Source organism: Phyllobates terribilis, unplaced genomic scaffold (assembly GCF_046119375.1).
Source record: "Phyllobates terribilis strain yellow unplaced genomic scaffold, ASM4611937v1 Scaffold_1__5_contigs__length_1240528914, whole genome shotgun sequence".
Lineage (NCBI taxonomy): Eukaryota > Metazoa > Chordata > Amphibia > Anura > Dendrobatidae > Phyllobates > Phyllobates terribilis.
The window spans coordinates 1,143,825,267-1,143,844,789 of NW_027362761.1; the positions used below are offsets into that span (position 1 = coordinate 1,143,825,267).

Consider the following 19,523-nt stretch of genomic DNA (forward strand, 5'->3'; position numbering starts at 1 on the left):
AAAAATATCCCCTTTTGCACTGACCGGTCTGGGTCACGGACCGGGCCAGCTACCGTGATACCCCCCAGCAACCAGAGGTCCGGCTGCCGAGTACCCCACGGCCCTGGGGGCGCGTCAACTGCATACTGCTGTGTGACATTTGCAGGATCCAGGCTATTCCTGTCGACCCCGCCATATGCATGCTCAGCTGAGGCGAGCTTGTGTGTTCTCTGTAGGTAGAGAGGAGTAAGTTGCTTTAGAATAACTTTGGAAGTGGTGTATTTCCCTTGAGAACAAAGGATCAGGCATATTGACATAGATTAGTAATATAGAAAAAAGCCACATAATAACTACCAAAAAGTGGGCGGATAGCCAGCCACTTGGCAAGCATCCGTCCATGCGCACGCTGAAAACTTCCAGGTGCGCGTCCCACATCACAGCTGCACACATTTTCGCTATCATCAAGTCATTTAGACATATATATATATATATGCCTTGGGGGCGCCATATACCCATGACCTGCCCTTGAGAAAGCGGTTCTTCTGCGAAACGCGCGTCGGGCTTTGTGTTACCACCACCCTTTCTATCTCTCACCCTCCTCTCCACTCCGTTTGTGAGAGTTTTCCACAGGTAACATACTTTTCATTACTATACTCTTTTTGTCCCGATATCAGGTTGATGTTGGTGCGCCCCCTTGATATATGGCAATATCTTGCTCTGCTATAATGAGAGTATTATTCTATTTGATGTAAGTGGATTGCCTGTATTACATTATATATATAGCACTTTAACGGCTTCCACCATCTTTGATTGATATTTATCCTTGGGCTAGCGTGCAATTCTATTATAAGGCTAACTGATATTGAGTACTTATATTTGAGTATTAGTGTGTTCCCTATTAGTCATCTTTTACCCACAATTTGTCTGGTTGTTATACCTATTCTTCTATACATGTTTAATAAAAATATCTTTTGCAATGATATGCTGAGATCTTCTCCTTTTTTCTGATATTGACATAGATTAGCCTTATCTTTCTTTCCCTGCCATCTCCTGTCGAGCAAAAGTACACATTAGACGGCTGGCCATTCCTACCAAATATATTATGAGTGTGACCAATTTAAGAAAAACTTCTTCTAATAAAGTAAGTGGAGACTGTTTGCAGTCTAAATAGACTGTGCTAGAAAACCAAAGAAATCTGTGCACCCGCTGCAAAAACTCACAGGAGCAAAAAAGGACATGGATGGAGGTAAAATAGGTACACAATACAAAGTGGTAAACTTTTTTGCTTTATAGCTATGGGCGGCACCTAATCTAAAAGTGAGAACAAACTTTAGGAAAAGAGGAACAGCGATGGGGTTAAACAATACCCTGGAGTTGACTCCGTTACTTACTGACTATAAATAGTGGCAGAACTATATATAGCTGGTGCCATTGTAAAAGACGGAAGTTATATTTGGAGACAACCAGACATATTCCTGAATTACAAGACCCGGTCTTATTTTATCTGTTGCCGACGTGATAGTTCAATGACCGGCCATTATTATTATCGTTTTTCATACAATAGCCATTATATGTATGATGAATTAGGAAAAAAATGATTAATCTGGCCGGTCATATACACGTGTAGGTTACAGGGTGAATATTAGATTTTATTCTGTGCCATATTTGGCTAAATTAGAGACTTTTCTCTCATATTGCCATTTTTTCTTAAATGCAGTCGGCAGGGTTAACCTAGAGGGGGGAGAGCTAGAAAAAAAAAAACGAAAAGGTGCAAATTATGCTGCAAATCTACACTGGTCCATAGCAGGCGTAGATTTCACTTTCTGATTTTTTTTTGTTTGTTTTTTAAAAAACTGACCAAAAAATGTATTTAGAGGCATGCTTTTGCACATTTCACTCTGCTAGGGTTGTCAACCATTTGGGACACTTTGTTTTTAATTAATTGTATGTATTTTGGGCTAAAAATAATTTTTGGAATTGGGTTTCCTTAAAAATTTTGCACCGCTTGGCTTCTATAGCCTCTTTGTTGCACTTTTTATTGAATGAGTTAACTGAGAATCTGTCAGTGAGCTCGTTCTGACAGCTGATTTATGACCACAAATCACATTGAAGTTGAATGTGCAGGGAAGCGAAGAGCCTGTAAAAGCCAAATGGTGCAACATTTTTAATCACACCCAATTACAAAAATGATTTTTAGACCAAAATACATGCATTTAAGTAAAAAAAACATGTATATAAAATACCAGTCTTAATAAATCTCATGTTTTGGGTTTCAGTTTCTGTTCTTCTCTTGCTGTCAATGAATATGTTCTTTATCACTGTCACTTAAAATATTCTGATCCAATCCTGGACGTTTTCTTTTTCCATAGGAAACTCAATATGGCATCCAATTTGCAGACAAGCAGCCAAAACAGAAGAAAGAAACAAGGTAAATGATTATTACTTAATATGATAACGTATGAGAAACAGACGCCCTTATAGTATCTGTGGGATTCAAAATGAATGCAGGAAAGGAAATGATAAACTGACAATCCCACACTTATAGGGCAACAGCGGGAGGGATTTCCCAAAATTATACATTAACTGGTGTCCTGTCCTCAAACAGTGGGCCAAGTGCAAAATTGTCTTTATATACAGATGCCAACTTCCTCACCTTTTCCCTTGGCTCGAGATGAAAGGCACAAGATAATAAAAAAAAAATTATTTTGTGATACTCTCCATGGAGAGGTTTATGCTGTATGTGTCTACATGTAGCCACCTAGTGGTTGTGATGTGAGTTGCAGCCTGTTGTATCATGAGAAATTAGAGTCTTTAACAAATTTGACGAAAGGTAAGTGTGGTCACATCCTTAGTAGTTACATGTCTGGTTCTTCCGGCATTTTCATGCTATTTTTTAAAAGCATTTATGCCAGATAATTAGGCGCTGTGATTTTTAGTAATTTTATATTTTCTTCATGATCTAGGAAACAAGAACGTCCTCAGAAAGCATCATATCAGTTCCAACCTCAAACACGTCTGGATCTCCCAGTAGAGTCATTTATGTGAGTTTTATTGATGACCTCGTAATTGATATACGTGATGTCACAATGAGATTTTTCAGCAGTTTGTTCTCACTTTATGGCATCTTAGGTTGACTATAATATTACTGAAGGACAATTAGCACCTATAAAATCCTACAGGCAATGGGTGGACAGAGCTAGAAATGGGCACAGAATTTGCTTGGACTGTAAAGGATGCATAATGATCTTGTCATACATGTAGAACATTTCATAAACAAGCAAAGATTCAATAAATTATTTCAAAGGCATGCCTCTTTCTTCAGTTATCAGACTACTCAAACCCCCCCTGCCTCCTGCCCTGATCATTTACTCTGAATTCACTGCCCAAATCCATCTTCAGTGAAAACCGATTATCAGATCACTGAGGGATCAGATTACAGCTGCTCCTCACAGATGTATGTAGAGAAGGGAGGGAAAGGAGGAGGAGCTAGAGAGAGAGATACAGAGATGGTGCTGCTAAAAAGAGTCACCGCAGAGCTGTCCGCACAGTTACACTGCTCAGTACTCCGTATAATCTCCTCTTGTTAAAGTGTACAGTATACTTGAGGCAACATTACATTTAGTCTCTTTCTTTAAGGAGTAAACCTCTTTTTTATAAATCAATAGTACAAGCAAAGATAAATTATTTGAAAGGAATTCCTCTTTCTTCAGTTATCAGACTACTCACCACTCCCTGCCTCCAGCACTGATCATATACTCTGAAGTCACTGCCCAAATCCATCTTCAGTAAAAACAGACAGGCAGATCACTGAGGGATCAGATTACAGCTGCTTCTATAGAGAAGAGAGGAAAAAGAGGTGGAGCTAGAGAGCGATACAGAGATGGTTCTGCTAAGAAAGTCACCCCAGAGCTCTCCACACATTTACACTGCTCAGTACTCTGCATAATATCCTCCATTGCTGCTCCTAATGAATAGGGGATCACTATCTATTGTCAATCTGTGAAGTGTTCTTGAGACAACATTACATTTAGTCTCTTTCTTTAAGGAGTAAGCCTCTTTTTTTATATAAATCCATAGTACAAGAAAAGACTCAATAAACTATAAGAAAAAACAGCCCCTTTCTCCAGTTATTAGACTTCTCTTTTCTTCCAGTACTGATCATTTACACTGAATTTTCTGCCCAAATCCATCTTCAGTGAAAACAAATTATGAGCTCACTGAGGGATCAGATTACAGTTGCTGCACGTAGATGTCTATAGAGAAAGGAGGAAAAAGTGGAGGAACGAGATAGGGAGACACAGAGATGGTGCTGCTAAAAAGCTGCCCTCACAGTTACACTGCTCAGTACTCAGTATAATATCCTCCATGCTGCTGCTACTCCTTAGGAATGGGGGAGCAGGATTTCCTCCTCTCTGTGTTTGGTGTTTGGGAGACATCATAGCAGTTAGTCTCTGCCCAATCTGGAACTGAGCTCAGGGAAAACTGACAATTTGAAAAGAAGAGTTGAAAACTAATTAAAAATGTCACAGTGATCAGAAATGGTGTTATTCCTCATGTACAAACACATGGTAGTTTATCAGAAAAAGTCATGCAAGCAACAGTTACACTTTATCTTGTGCACATAACCAGGATTTCCTAATAATATGTCCACCCTGTCAATAGCTCACATCTTAACCCTTAGTGCAAATGGATGTAACTGCACATCTGTGTGTGGAGGGGGCTCGGGAGCTGAGCTTTGATCACTGCTGTTAACCATTTAGATGACACTTTTAATTTCTGACTGCAGCATTTGAATGAAACACTCGCTGGTAAGCACACACACCGGCTCGCATCAGTCCCTCACACTGCGACTATGTGAGGCACTGGTGGGTTATGATGGCAGTCGGAGACTTGCTGATGGCCCCTGTGGCTGCCATCTTGGTACTTCTGTGGTGCCACCTCTAACAGTATATGTCCTCTCACCCTACTACTCTATATTCCCTTTAAGTTATTACCTTGCCTTTGTTTCACGGTTTTTACCTGCACTGTTTTCCATTCTCGCCTGTCTTTCATCTCTTTCTTTCCTTTCTTAGGCAAAACTTGGAGATGAGATAATTGACTACAAGGATTTGGCGGCTCTTCCTAAAGATAAAGCCATCTATAACATTGACCGTCCTGACATGATCTCCTATTCTCCATACATCAGTTACTCCACAGACGACAGGCATAGTTACGGGGAGGTACTGGAAATGGTTTATTTACGCAACGTTGTTAAAATGTAACTCTGGGGAATCCCACCATTAAATATTCCCCTAAAACGTATCCGCGCTACTAGAGTAATTCTTTACGCCAAGGATGGAGAAGAACATGACATCATTCCGAACAAGACTTTAGGTTGACATGCAGTGTCCGACTGAAGAACATTGGGCCCACCAGAGGATTTGATTCTGAGGACCCACCTTTCTCCCCCACTCAAGAGCCCCATAGCAGCTGTAAGGTTTGCACTATGAACTCTCCTGAAGGAGAAGTCACGGCCCACCAGAATATTCTCCGGTTCTCTGGTGGGCCAGTCCAACCCTGTTGACATGCCTCAGGTTTCATTGTGAGATGACAAAGTAGTGAATCTGGGGGAAGTTAGTAAACTGAATAGAAACATTTTTAAAGGGGTTGTACGGCCACATTATTTGTATCACCTTTTTTTACCAAACCGTTTATAAGGGTCTAAAATAACTAAAGGAGTAAGACGCATCTTACCAATACCCTGCTGCTCCTAAGCTAGAGCTTTTCTGGTGAGCACCTTCCAAACCTCTTCCTTTTTCTCCTGGTTTTGCCGTCTTTGGATCTGCACCACGCGGAGGCAAGATGTTGTTCCTCAATCTGGTTCATGGCCGCGCCACTTCTGGTTCTGGTTTGTGCTCTACACAGGGGAGGGCTTCTTGTTTCTGCACACTCCCCTCCTCAACGTCTATCCATCTACCACGACAGAGGAGAGGGATGGCTTATTTATTGATATGAGTCTTACACACCTTGGATGATGTGCCGAAACTTGGAGCTCAAATTGAAAGAGGAGCTGCTGGAACCCAGGACTGAGGCTGACATTCATTGTTATATGTGTAGAGATCCAATGAGACATTCGTGAGAACTTTAAAGTCAAAGCTATATGCAAATCAGCCTGGAAGTGCACTAGGGGCGTGTCAAAGCACTTAGACTGCTTCTTCCAAGTGCAATGATACCGGTGAATTTCCAGCCCCATTGGCATATGGCTTCCACTCTAAAGTTCTCATAACCGGCACATCGGATCTTTACAAGAAAGGTTCTTTCACAAGCGCCTTCACAGCCATACGTCTACTTCCATATGTAAATACATGTCGACAGGTTCCCTTTAAGCTCCCTTAAAGCGTGAGGTACCTTTGCAAATAAAAGTATATTAGTAAATTATATGTATTTAGATGAGGATAATATTTTTTTAACTGAACAACCCCTTTAATCCCACACATTGCGGTGGCCATTGAGATTCCCTAAATCAGTATCCAGAGTTGTGACAGCCGTGACTTATGTATTTCTGGGCACTAGGGTCAGGAACAGGTCGGCTCAGCAACATTTACTAGATCAATGTTTTGGCACAAATATTTATGTAACATTAAAGAGACAAAGAATCCAACCTGGCGCTGCGCAATATCCAGATAATAGGCAGCCAAATGCAATAATCTGTAAGCGGACATCGCAGAAATGTCCCAGCACCAAGAGCTGGAGTCTAAAATATCTGCAGAGCACATCTGACTGCGCTCAAAATATTATTTTTCGTGGTTTATCTTCCAATTTTATACAGTCTAACATAAAATAATAATAAAATGATGCATTTTATATTTACATTTTTATTCTTTTACTTTTGTTTTATCGGTTCATTTAGGTTTTCTTTATAGGTAAATAGGGTAAAACAAATGTTTTGTAACCTTATGTATAAAATCTGGCAAATACAATATGTAGAGAATCCAATCAGATTGCAACTTGGAAAAATGAAAAGCTAGCATCTAATTGGCTATGTTACTTCCCACTGTATTTTGCATACAGTGCCTTGAAAAAGTATTCATACCCCGTGAACTTTTCCACTTATTATTATTATCAGTTGTAAAAGTCACTTATCAAAGTCAGATGTCAAAGTCACTTATCAAAGTCACATATCAAAGTCAGATGTCAAAATCACTCATCAAAGTCAGATGTCAAAGTCACTTATCAAAGATAGATGTCAAAATCACTCATCAAAGTCAGATGTCAAAGTCACTTATCAAAGTCAGATGTCAAAATCACTCATCAAAGTCAGATGTCAACGTCACTTATCAAAATCACTCATCAAAGTCAGATGTCAAAGTCACTTATCCAAGTCAGATGTCAAAATCACTCATCAAAGTCAGATGTGAAAGTCACTTATCAAAGTCAGATGTCAAAATCACTCATCAAAGTCAGATGTCAACGTCACTTATCAAAATCACTCATCAAAGTCAGATGTCAAAGTCACTTATCCAAGTCAGATGTCAAAATCACTCATCAAAGTCAGATGTCAAAGTCACTTATCAAAGTCAGATGTCAAAAGCACTCATCAAAGTCAGATGTCAACGTCACTTATCAAAATCACTTATCATAGTCACATGTCAAATTCAGATGTCAAAATCACTCATCAAAGTCAGATGTCAAAGTCACTTATCAAAGTCAGATGTCAAAATCACTCATCAAAGTCAGATGTCAACGTCACTTATCAAAATCACTCATCAAAGTCAGATGTCAAAGTCACTTATCCAAGTCAGATGTCAAAATCACTCATCAAAGTCAGATGTGAAAGTCACTTATCAAAGTCAGATGTCAAAATCACTCATCAAAGTCAGATGTCAACGTCACTTATCAAAATCACTCATCAAAGTCAGATGTCAAAGTCACTTATCCAAGTCAGATGTCAAAATCACTCATCAAAGTCAGATGTCAAAGTCACTTATCAAAGTCAGATGTCAAAAGCACTCATCAAAGTCAGATGTCAACGTCACTTATCAAAATCACTTATCATAGTCACATGTCAAATTCAGATGTCAAAATCACTCATCAAAGTCAGATGTCAAAGTCACTTATCAAAGTCAGATGTCAAAATCACTCATCAAAGTCAGATGTCAACATCACTTATCAAAATCACTTATCAAAATCACTCATCAAAGTCAGATGTCAAAGTCACTTATCAAAGTCAGATGTCAAAATCACTCATCAAAGTCAGATGTCAAAGTCACTTATCAAAGTCAGATGTCAAAGTCACTTATCAAAGTCAGATGTCAAAATCACTCATCAAAGTCAGATGTGAAAGTCACTTATCAAAGTCAGATGTCAAAATCACTCATCAAAGTCAGATGTCAACGTCACTTATCAAAATCACTCATCAAAGTCAGATGTCAAAGTCACTTATCCAAGTCAGATGTCAAAATCACTCATCAAAGTCAGATGTCAAAGTCACTTATCAAAGTCAGATGTCAAAAGCACTCATCAAAGTCAGATGTCAACGTCACTTATCAAAATCACTTATCATAGTCACATGTCAAATTCAGATGTCAAAATCACTCATCAAAGTCAGATGTCAAAGTCACTTATCAAAATCAGATGTCAAAATCACTCATCAAAGTCAGATGTCAACATCACTTATCAAAATCACTTATCAAAATCACTCATCAAAGTCAGATGTCAAAGTCACTTATCAAAGTCAGATGTCAAAATCACTCATCAAAGTCAGATGTCAAAGTCACTTATCAAAGTCAGATGTCAAAGTCACTTATCAAAGTCAGATGTCAAAATCACTCATCAAAGTCAGATGTCAAAGTCACTTATCAAAGTCAGATGTCAAAGTCACTTATCAAAGTCAGATGTCAAAATCACTCATCAAAGTCAGATGTCAACGTCACTTATCAAAATCACTTATAGTCACATGTCAAAGTCAGATGTCAAAGTCACTTATCAAAGTCAGATGTCAGAGTCATATATCAAAGTCACTTATCAAAGTCACATATCAAAGTCAGTTCTCAGACAGGGTATTTAGCCTCAAACTGACATTATTCTGATGTTTGACTCTGATATCTGATCATGACCTAAAATGGACACTGTGCACTCGGAATATAGCAAATGAAGATTTACCTCCCTGTTCCTTCTAGTCTTCTTGGGAAATAAGACTTTATTGGATTGACTGGTTACTATAGATGGAAGGGTTATGCGCTGATTATTGCCTATGAATGCTTTGCTATACATGGATGCTAATCCTCTTACTTCCATTCATCACTTGCATGGATCCTCTCACTAATTTCCTATTTTTGTTGCTATTTGCAGTCACCTCAGTTGCTCTCCCCTACACCTACAGAGGTAATTGGCCATGGCTATAGTTTCTATTTTGCAACATATACATTTTTGTGTTTTTGTTGTTATTTTTCATACATCTCATTGCTTACTTTTCATATTCATTTTTTTTTCATGTGTATGGTTTGAGAAAAATAATCTAGAAGATCTGAAAATGTGTATAGGTGTCAGACTGAGGAGTTTCTCCCTCTACTTGCAAGTTTCCACTTTGATTTTCTCTGCCCGTTAATTACTCCTTGGGGAAAAAAACATAATTTAGATGTGCCCCCAATTGAGTCATTGACTTCAGTGAGGCAAACTGAGTCCAAAATATGAATCATTGGTCTCTGTCCATTTGGCTCCTTTTAAGCTGTATCCAGGCACTAAAGTGTGCTCCATTAGAGACTATTTCCAGACACTGCCGGAAAAGAGGTCAAAAGGAGTCCAAAATTTCCTATTTTGAACTCCATTTGCCTCAGAAGTTAGAAGCTCTGTGTGCGAATCCTGTTTTTTGAAGATTCAAATGGAAGTTGTCAACTGCGTTATGAACAGGCACAGAAACGCTGTGTGAACCCTTCCTTAATATTAGGGATAATACAGGCTGCAATGTGCCAGCCTGCACCATGCAAAAACTTCTGCCTCCCATAGATGAGCTGTATAGTAGCCATTCTAGGATTTTTGGGACACTGGGCAATTGCCCAGATTGCATTCCCCTAATACCACCATATATATAATTCAGACAGAATTTTAGAAAGAAGTTGGCATGATCTTATAAGTACCTAGGATGCTACTTTATGAATAGACATAAGTGAAAGTGCCAGTACATATGATGCTCTAGGATGCTGTCCAATCAATGGTCATCTCACAAGTAAATCAAATACTCACTCTCATATTGATGGTTCTGAATAGTCATATCAGAGGGTTTGTCCTTTTTTGTTGGTTCTATGTACAGTTTTGTATAGAAGACAAATTAAATGGAGGGTAATACATATTGTATTAATAATAAGTCTATGTTTTATTTTTAAGGGAGATCTGGATGACCGGTCATTAAAGCAGTACAGGGCGTCCAGTCCAAGCTCCACCGGTTCCATTGGCTATGGACGATACACCCCAACATCTCACTCGCCCCAGCACTACAGCCGGACAGGTAAATAGTCACCTGTGACATTATGTCTCCATTACTATCACATCTACATAGTAAAAGTGCTAATATTGGAGAACACACCTCTGCCCATTGGAACAAAGAAAATATGACATGATAATTCAACGTAGTAGTATACATTTATAGTGGGAAAGGCTCTTCTAATATAATGAATGTAGAAATGAGGGAGGAGTCTGGTGCTGGTCAGCCCCGCCCATGAGGAGCACAGTGATCTTCTAAAATCCATATTGCGCCCCTCTGATAGTAGAGATTTGATCATCAATCGGGTATATTAAACTTCTTTGATGCTGCTTAATAAAATGTCAAAAATAGGCGCGGTTTTAGAGTCCAAGCCAAAATAGGGACTGACTCCTTATTAATCCACAGTGCTGCTCTTAGCATTTTAATGCTCTCGGTGCACAATTATATTAAACTCCATCAATGTGAAAGGTTTCCATGAACCTTGACGTTTGACATCATTTTTTTTTTCTTTCGTATTGGCTGAAAATTTCTATATTATATTATTTTTTTATATTCAGTCCAGGTTTTTTTTTTATTGTTCTCTATTCTCAGTCTTCTTTTTTAGATGGGTGCTTTGTAACTCTGATGAAATATCTAAATCTTCTGGTTCTAAAGACTCGTAGATGTGTAATTTTCAATGACATGAGGCATTTTCATTATACACATAGGATTTACAAAGAGCCCCCTCGCATATGACTTCCTCAAACACCTATGTGCATGCGAGAGAACTGTAGAGTCTTCTGCCCCCTGGTGTATGCTTGTGGTACTTTGTACTTGTAGCAGTACCACACACCACCTGTGGACAGGCGTGGCACTGTTTTAAGAAAAAAAAAATCAGTCCTGTTTTTCTACTACTACCGATTAACTCTTTAAAAGGTTCTTTTGACCTTTATATAAATGATATTCTCACCATCCAGGTAGTAATTTTTCATCCTTGCAAAATCTGATTGCTCTTTACATCTTACTTCATTTAATATAATATGGTCCAAAAAATTCAAGAACCACCGCTATGTTGTCTTTACAGCAGTACTGTAAAGAAATCACTTATAAACTGTCTTGGTCAGGAAATTAGGTAAATAAGCATAAAGAATGGGGCGAAACAACACTATAGCTAGGGTTAGTATGTATTGTGACACTGTTTGTGTAACAGTCTGTCTTAGACAAGTGGTGACCAAGAAGCCCAATGCAACATGTCTAAAAGTTGTGGTCAACACAGCCAAATCCCATGCAGGTTGCTTCCAAGGTTGTGTGCACCTTGCTTCCATATGTTTTATGCAAGGGTCGCATCTCGGGTGCGGGATCCACCCTGATCCATTGACCGTCACCATACATGTTTCACCAAGCAAGTTGCCTAACGTGTGAATGATAGGAGACTGCATTCTACCATTTCTGGGTTCCAGAGAAGGAAACAGCTGTCAGACGGCTGCAGCTCCTTTATAAAGATCATTTCACCTGACGAACAAGGTTTTGCTCATTCGTCGGGTGATGGGCAGTCTGTTTAGACTGCACAGTTATCATGAGACAGGAATGCTTGTTCTCGATAATCATTCAGTGTAAATCGTAGATATCAGTGCTGGAACACAGAGTCTTAAAGGAAATCTGTCACCAGGTTTTTGCTGTATAATCTGACAGCAGCATAATGTAAAGGCAGAGACCCCGATTCCAGCAATGTATCACTTAGTTTACTGGGTGCAGCAGTTGTGATAGAATAACAGATCTAGCAGAGCTCAGAATGCTGAGCCCTGTATAACCCCGCTCACACCACTGATTGGCAGCTTTCTGTGTACACTGTGCATAGGCAAAAAACTGCTAATCAGTGGTAGGGGTGTGGTTGAACCAGGAGGCGCCTAGTCCTTTTGTGATGATTTCTGCTGATAAAACACTAATTGCAATGAAATAGCAAAACACAGCCCAGTAAGTGACACATTGCTGGAATCAGGGTCTCTGCCCCTACATCATGCTGCTCTCAGATTACAAAGCAAAAATCTGCTGACAGATTCGCTTTAAGTGAAAAACAAAAGGGTAACCAGGGACAGATATATTGGAAGTAAAGGACTGGGTACTAAGCTGCACTAGACGAATGGGTACCAATAGCAAGAAACCTTTGCATACTAGGAGCTCGACACTATACTGAATGCTGGAGACAAAGGACTAAGGTACAAAAAACCCCAAAAAAGGGATTTTTGCCAACCCGATCACCAGACACCAGCTATTTTATCTATGAGTGTCACGGATGATTTGACTTTACCCCATGGTCCAAAATTGGACACAGTGGCCTCATGATTACAGTCAGTTGCCCTAGTACAATTTTTGATGTTCTGTAATAACATGGCATAATTACCGTATTTTTCGGACTATAAGACCCACCGGACCATAAGACTCACCTAGGTTTTAGAGGAGGAAAATAGAAAAAAAATTTAAGCGAAAAATGTGGTCATGATGCAATGTTAAGGGGGAGGGGGTCTGCTGCTGATACTGTTATAGGGGTAATGTCCCCCCAATTCTGTTAATATCCCCCATACTGGTATATATGGCCCCCTCCTTCCTGTTATATGTGGCCCCCATCCCCATCCTGATATGCATGGCACCCCTCATCCCCATCCTGGTATGCATAGAAACCCTTGATCCCCATCCTGGTATATATGGCACCCCTCATCTTGGTATGCATGGCACCCCTTGATCCCCATCCTGGTATATATGGCCCCCTTCTTCCTGGTATATGTGGCCCCCATCCCCATCCTGATATGCATGGCACCCCTCATCCCCATCCTGATATGCATGGCACCCCTCATCCCTATCCTGGTATGCATAGCACTCTAATCCTCCATCTTGGTATGCATGGCACCCCAATCCTCCATCCAAGTATTCATGCCCCCCTCATCCTGGTATGCATGGCACCCCTTGATCTCCATCCTGGTATGCTAGGCACTCCTCATCCTGGTATGCATGGCACTCCTCATCCTGGTATGCATGGCACCCCTCTTCCTGGTATGCATGGCATCCCTCATCCCTCTTCCTGGTATGCATGGCACCCTTCATCCCTCTTCCTGGTATGTATGGCACCTCTTATCCCTCATCCTGGTATGCATTGCACCCCTCATCCCCATCCTGATATGCATGGCACCCTTGATCCCCATCCTGGTATGCTAGGCACTCCTCATCCTGGTATGCATGGCACCCCTCTTCCTGGTATGCATGGCACCCCTCATCCCTCTTCCTGGTATGCATGGCACCCTTCATCCCTCTTCCTGGTATGTATGGCACCCCTTATCCCTCAACCTGGTATGCATGGCACCCCTCATCCCCATCCTGATATGCATGGCACCCTTGATCCCCATCCTGGTATGCATAGCACCCCCTGATCCCCATCCTGGTATGCATAGCACCCCTGATCCCCATCCTGGTAGGTATGGCACCCCTTGATTCCCATCCTAGTATGCATGGCACCCCCTGATCCCCATCCTGGTATGCAAGGCACCCCTCATCCTGGTATGCATGACACCCGCTGCGTCCCGCTCTGCTGCTGATGCTCTCACTGTGTGAGCTGTGCATGGCGTTACTGCCATGCGCCCTCACACAGTGTGAGATGCTGTGCCGGAATAGTCACTGCTCCCCATGCCAGAACTGTGCGCGTGGGGAGCAGTGACCATTCACTCTCCTTAATAGCGCGCACACTGTACCCGCAGCGCGGCTCCTGCTGCGGCCGGTGGTCTGTGTGCCCGCTATTAAAGACCACGAATATTCACTACAACCCATGGGAGTGGATTGTAGTGAATATTCATGGTCTTTAACAGCGGGCGCACAGACCGGCAGCAGGAGCCGCGCTGCGAGTACAGTGTGCACGCTATTAAGGAAAATGAATATTCATTACTCTCCACGCCCATGGGAGTGGGGAGCAGTGAATATTCATTTTCTTATGCAGTAGGCACAGAGTAGGCTGCTGCCTCCTGAGCTCCACTCATCCCCAGTTGCCGCTCCCCCACACCACCACCACCCACAGCCATAGGTATAGGTATAGAGTATGGGGCACAGTTCGGACTATAAGACGCACCCCCCACTTTCCTCCAAAATTTTGGAGGAAAAAAGTGCGTCTTATAGTCCGAAAAATACGTATATGGATGTTGTAGGATGAGATTCTTCCATGAAGTAGACAACTAGTAGTTAGGGTTTTTGAGTTTCTCCTGACGTACATTGTTCCTTGGTCTTTGAATGAGAAAAACATCAATCGATTCCTTTCGGAGAATGGGATACCTCTGCATGAACTCATGCAACGGGAAAGCTGCAAAACATTTGCTTCTATTATTTCCAATGCTTTGCCATGTATCTTTGCTGTCGATTCTGCATGAGTTCCACCGTGGAACTAAACCATTCTATTAATTTCCTTTTTTGTTGCCTTATCAGCTGGTACTGAGCCTTTCGGTACCAGTAGCTGCATCTCCCTGTCCCAACATACAAGCCCTACATCTACATTCAGGCATCATTACATCCCTTTCTTCAAAGGTAAGGACAGGAATGCCATTGTGATGTTGATTCCTGTAGGTAATGGACATTGTTTTGGGGGCGGCCATTTTGTTTTGTGGATGCATGAGAAGGGACTATTGTTTTCTTGTCTCCATCTTTTTTTTAATATTCTTTTAAATGTCTTATGTGTTAATTATAGCCATAAAATATCTCCTGTTCCATCTATATCCACATTTCATGTGTCAAGAAAATCTGTGCCATTGTCACTAATTACTAAACCCGGAAAGTCTCCATGAGTATATTATTAAGAACTAAAAGAGAAATAAAAAGTCTTCCATAAAAAAATAAAAACATGGCTGCCTTCTTTCGGAAACAGCTCCACTCTTTTCCATGGGTTGTGCCGTTCAAGTGAAGTGGGCTGAGCTGCACTACCAGATACAGCCCATGGAAAAGAGTGGCGCCGTTTTTGAAAGAATGGTTTTTCGACTCCTTTGTTCCACGGTTGGCTTAGACGAAGGTTGGCTTATTTCACCATGTTTCTTTGAAGAATGACTTTCATGGTAGGGCTGTACGTAGAGCAGGCATGTCCAAAGTCCGGCCCGCGGGCCATTTGCGGCCCGCGGTCCGGACTAATAAGGCCCCCAGGTATCCAGCAGCATGTACCTTGCGGCCGCTGCCGCTCTCGTCGCCACCGCCGCTCAGTACTCCGGCGCAGGGAGAAGAGCCGAAATCTCGGACATCGCGAGATTTCGGCTTTCCTTCTCCCTGCGCCGGAGTACTGAGCGGCGGCAACCGGCCAGCCAAGATCTCGCGACGTGCGAGATCTCCAGCCCCCAGGGGTTGTAAGACGTTCAGAGGTCAGATAGGCTGAAGACCTCAGCTTAGTTGTGTAAAATTATATAAATAATATATATATTAAGTTATATATAAGTCCCTGCGCCACCTTACACCTCCAGAAAGGTTAGGCCAGCAGGGCTCTCACACAAGCTTGTGGTAGCAAGCTGTCATACCCTTCATTAACCCCTGACTGCCTGTCACTGTGCTATAATTCCATTATCTGATGTGCGACTGTTGCACAGCTTGCTATTCTCTGCCTGTGTTATAAAGCATATAGCAGTATCTTATTTTTGCTGTTCCACCCTCTGCGCCTTTTAATCTCTCCCCTTCTGGCCAATTTTTATAATGGCAACTACAAATAAGAAACGAAAAGTTGACAGTGAGGGCCGCCGCTTCCAGGACAAGTGGAAAGTAGAATATTTTTTCACTGAAATAAAGAATCACTGTGTTTGTCTGATATGCCAAGAGACCGTTGCTGTTTATAAAGAATTTAATGTCAAGCGACACTATCAGACGAGACATAGCACATACGACAAGCTAACAGGGCACGACCGAAGTGAAAAGTATAAGCAACTTGAAGCTGTTTTATTGTCACAACAGAGATTTTTTACAAGAGCCCGTGAGTCAAATGAAAATGCCACAAAGGCGAGCTATGAGGTGGCAGCGTTAATTGCTAAAAATTGCAAATCTTTTGCAGAGGGTGACTTTATCAAAGAATGTGTTATGAAAATGGTAGAGAATGTCTGTCCCGAGAAGAAGCAAGAGTTTTCCAACATTTGCCTGGCTCGTAACACTGTAGCACGGAGAATTGAAGAAATTTCATCGGATATTAAGAGACAGTTAATGTCAAAAGGAGCTGATTTTGACTTCTTTTCAATAGCCTGTGATGAAAGCACGGACCTATCTGACACGGCTCAGTTGCTGATTTTTTTAAGAGGGGTGGACGATGAAATGAATGTGACTGAAGAGCTACTTGACCTCCAGAGCCTCAAGGATCAAACAAGAGGGAAAGATTTATTTGATTCTGTTAGTTCTGCCATAGATGACATGAAACTGCCTTGGAACAAAGTTACTGGGATTATTACTGATGGGGCACCTGCCATGACTGGTGAACGAAGTGGATTATCAACCCTAATCTGTAACAAGGTGAGCGAAGAAGGAGGCAAAGCTATTAAACTTCATTGCATCATTCATCAACAAGTTCTCTGTGCTAAACATCTCCAATATGATCATGTTATGAAACCGGTACTAAAGACCATTAATTTTATCCGCTCTAAAGCCCTGTGCCACCGCCAGTTTAAACAGTTTCTACTGGATATCCAGGCTGAATATGAAGATGTTTCATATCATAACGATGTAAGATGGCTCAGTCGGGGGTCTGCACTGCAACGTTTCTACTCTCTCAGAAAGGAAATAGGAGAATTCTTGGAAACAAAGGGACAAACGATGCGAGAACTATCTGATCCAATTTGGCTGGCTGATTTGGGGTTTCTAGTCGACCTAACAAAGCATCTGAATGTACTGAACATGAATCTTCAGGGCAAAGATGCAGCGGTGAACCAACTTTATTCACACCTCAAAGCCTTTGGAACAAAGCTGCAACTTTTCCTAAGGCAGTTGTCACAAACACCGCCCAATACCATCCATTTTTCAGCGCTACAGGAAATAATTAACAGTTTTCCACAGGATGATATCCATGCGCAAATAAGCAGGTATGCAGCAGACATCACATCTCTGGCTGGGGAGTTTCAACGGCGCTTTCAAGATTTTGCAGCTATTGAAAAGGAGATCAGCATTTTCTCCTCTCCATTCTCTGTTGACCCCGACAATGCTCCTGATCAGTTGCAGCTCGAGCTCATTGAGCTACATTGTGACAGCGAGTTACGCAGTCGTCATCAACAGCTCTCTCTTGATAACTTTTACCGCCAACTGGATAAGAGCCGGTTTCAAGAGATTCGAACATTGGCTAAGAAAACCCTGAGCTTGTTTGGCTCAACATATTTGTGTGAGAAGACATTCTCTGTTATGAACTTTAACAAGAACCGCGTGAGGACAAGACTAAGTGACTCTCACCTGCGTGACATTTTGCGCATCAAAACCACGGCCATTGAACCAGACCTAGTCTATGTGCTGCAGTCCAGATCCCAGTTTCACCCTTCACATTAGTGCAGGCTAGTTTCTTTTTTTTAATTGAGATTAATATGTTGTAAAATCTCAATTAATGTCAGTTGGATAGACAGTTATATATTTGAACACATGTATACTTGCTGTTATGTTCCTGTTCACATTTTTTGAACTTATAAGTTGACAGACAACCTTACATTACTTTGTGTAATGTACTTTAAAATGTTCCTGAGATATCTCAGTTTCCTGTTTTTATTATATTAAAGGGGTTGTCCAAGTTCAGAACCCAGACATACCCCCTTTTTCACCCAGGCAGCCCCCCTGCCATGGGCATCAAAGCATCTCATGCTCCGATGTGCTCCCTTGCCCTGTGCTATTTACAATGACACACTGCCGGTAGGAGGCTTCACCGGCTCTAATGTGCAGGCTTTAGCGCTGCTCTAGCTGGTTTACTGGTTATAAAGCCCGCCCATCAGTGCCGGTGACGTCACTGGGCTTTCTGCCAGCCCCGTGGAGAGCCGGGTATGTCACTAGAACTCCAGAAAATGCCTTTCCTCTGCGCAATTTAGTGCAGGGCAAAAGTAGGACATTGGAGCATAAACTGCTTCGATGCTCAAGTCGGGGAGGGGCTTCCTGGGTGAGAATGGGGGTATGTCTGGGTTAACCCCTTTAAGGCAGATTGATTAAACACCTGTTTAGATTTGTCATCCAAGTCACAAAATAAAAAGTATGCCGTTTTCAATAAACTTTGCAAAAAAAGTTTATTTGCATTCATTTTAATGGTCCAAAGAATGTCAAGCAAAATGATCGGCCCTCGCACATGTTCACTTCATCAAATTTGGCACTCTTAGAAAAAAGTTTGGACACCCCTGACGTAGAGTAAAGGGTGGTGGAAGAAATAGTAAAAGTCAACTCTTCTTGTCTCTGGTTCACACTTGCGCCTGTAACTTGGTATCTACTTTTTCTATCTCTTGTAACCCCCGTGAGACAAGTCAGACTCCAAGGAGGAATGAGAACACAACTCATGTTGAGGGTGAATTGGACCAAAGAGGCCACAATGACTACTTCCGCCTATTGTTTAGTATATGGCTAGGGTCACACCACCATATTTTCTCTCATGCAAAAGAATCAGGCCTATTATTTTAATCACACTCTAATCAGAGTGGGATCCGATTTTCTCGGATTCGGAGAGGATGGGAAAAAAATGTCTCCATCTTCTCCCTTCTGACAGTCCGTGAAATTTGGATTGCACTCAGATGTCATCCGAGTGCAGTCCAGTTTTTTCCACGGACTCAGTGACTTACATGGCCGAGCACGATCCAAATATTTGATGCAAATTGAGCATGCCACAATTGTGCATGGCCCCATAGAATAGCATTGGTCCGGGAACGATCTGATGTTTTGTCGGATCACACTTGGACCGAACATACCCTCATCTGCACCTAGCCTGTGTGTGATGATTACTCAGTAGTTTAGTTGCTCCTAGGATAGTAGAAGAAGAAGAAGATAGTAGAAGAATAATAGAAAACAGCTGACTTCCTGCTGGGTTTTCGGTGGGCTTTTGCTCATAGACAGCAGCCGATCTGGGCAATCAGAGCTGTATCATAAACCATTAAAGGGGTTA

At 41.6% G+C, this 19,523-nt stretch overlaps 1 protein-coding gene across 1 annotated transcript in view; it reads left to right on the forward strand.

The window, feature by feature from the left end:
* The window catches only part of ABLIM2 (actin binding LIM protein family member 2), a 197,085-nt gene that overhangs the window by 107,944 nt on the left and 69,618 nt on the right, over positions 1 to 19,523 (forward strand). Inside the window, exons 8-13 of the mRNA XM_073647851.1 lie at positions 2,349 to 2,407; positions 2,943 to 3,020; positions 5,052 to 5,198; positions 9,310 to 9,342; positions 10,342 to 10,462; positions 14,879 to 14,977. Of these exons, the coding sequence (XP_073503952.1) occupies positions 2,349 to 2,407; positions 2,943 to 3,020; positions 5,052 to 5,198; positions 9,310 to 9,342; positions 10,342 to 10,462; positions 14,879 to 14,977 (537 nt within the window). The remainder of the gene's footprint in view (positions 1 to 2,348; positions 2,408 to 2,942; positions 3,021 to 5,051; positions 5,199 to 9,309; positions 9,343 to 10,341; positions 10,463 to 14,878; positions 14,978 to 19,523) is intronic.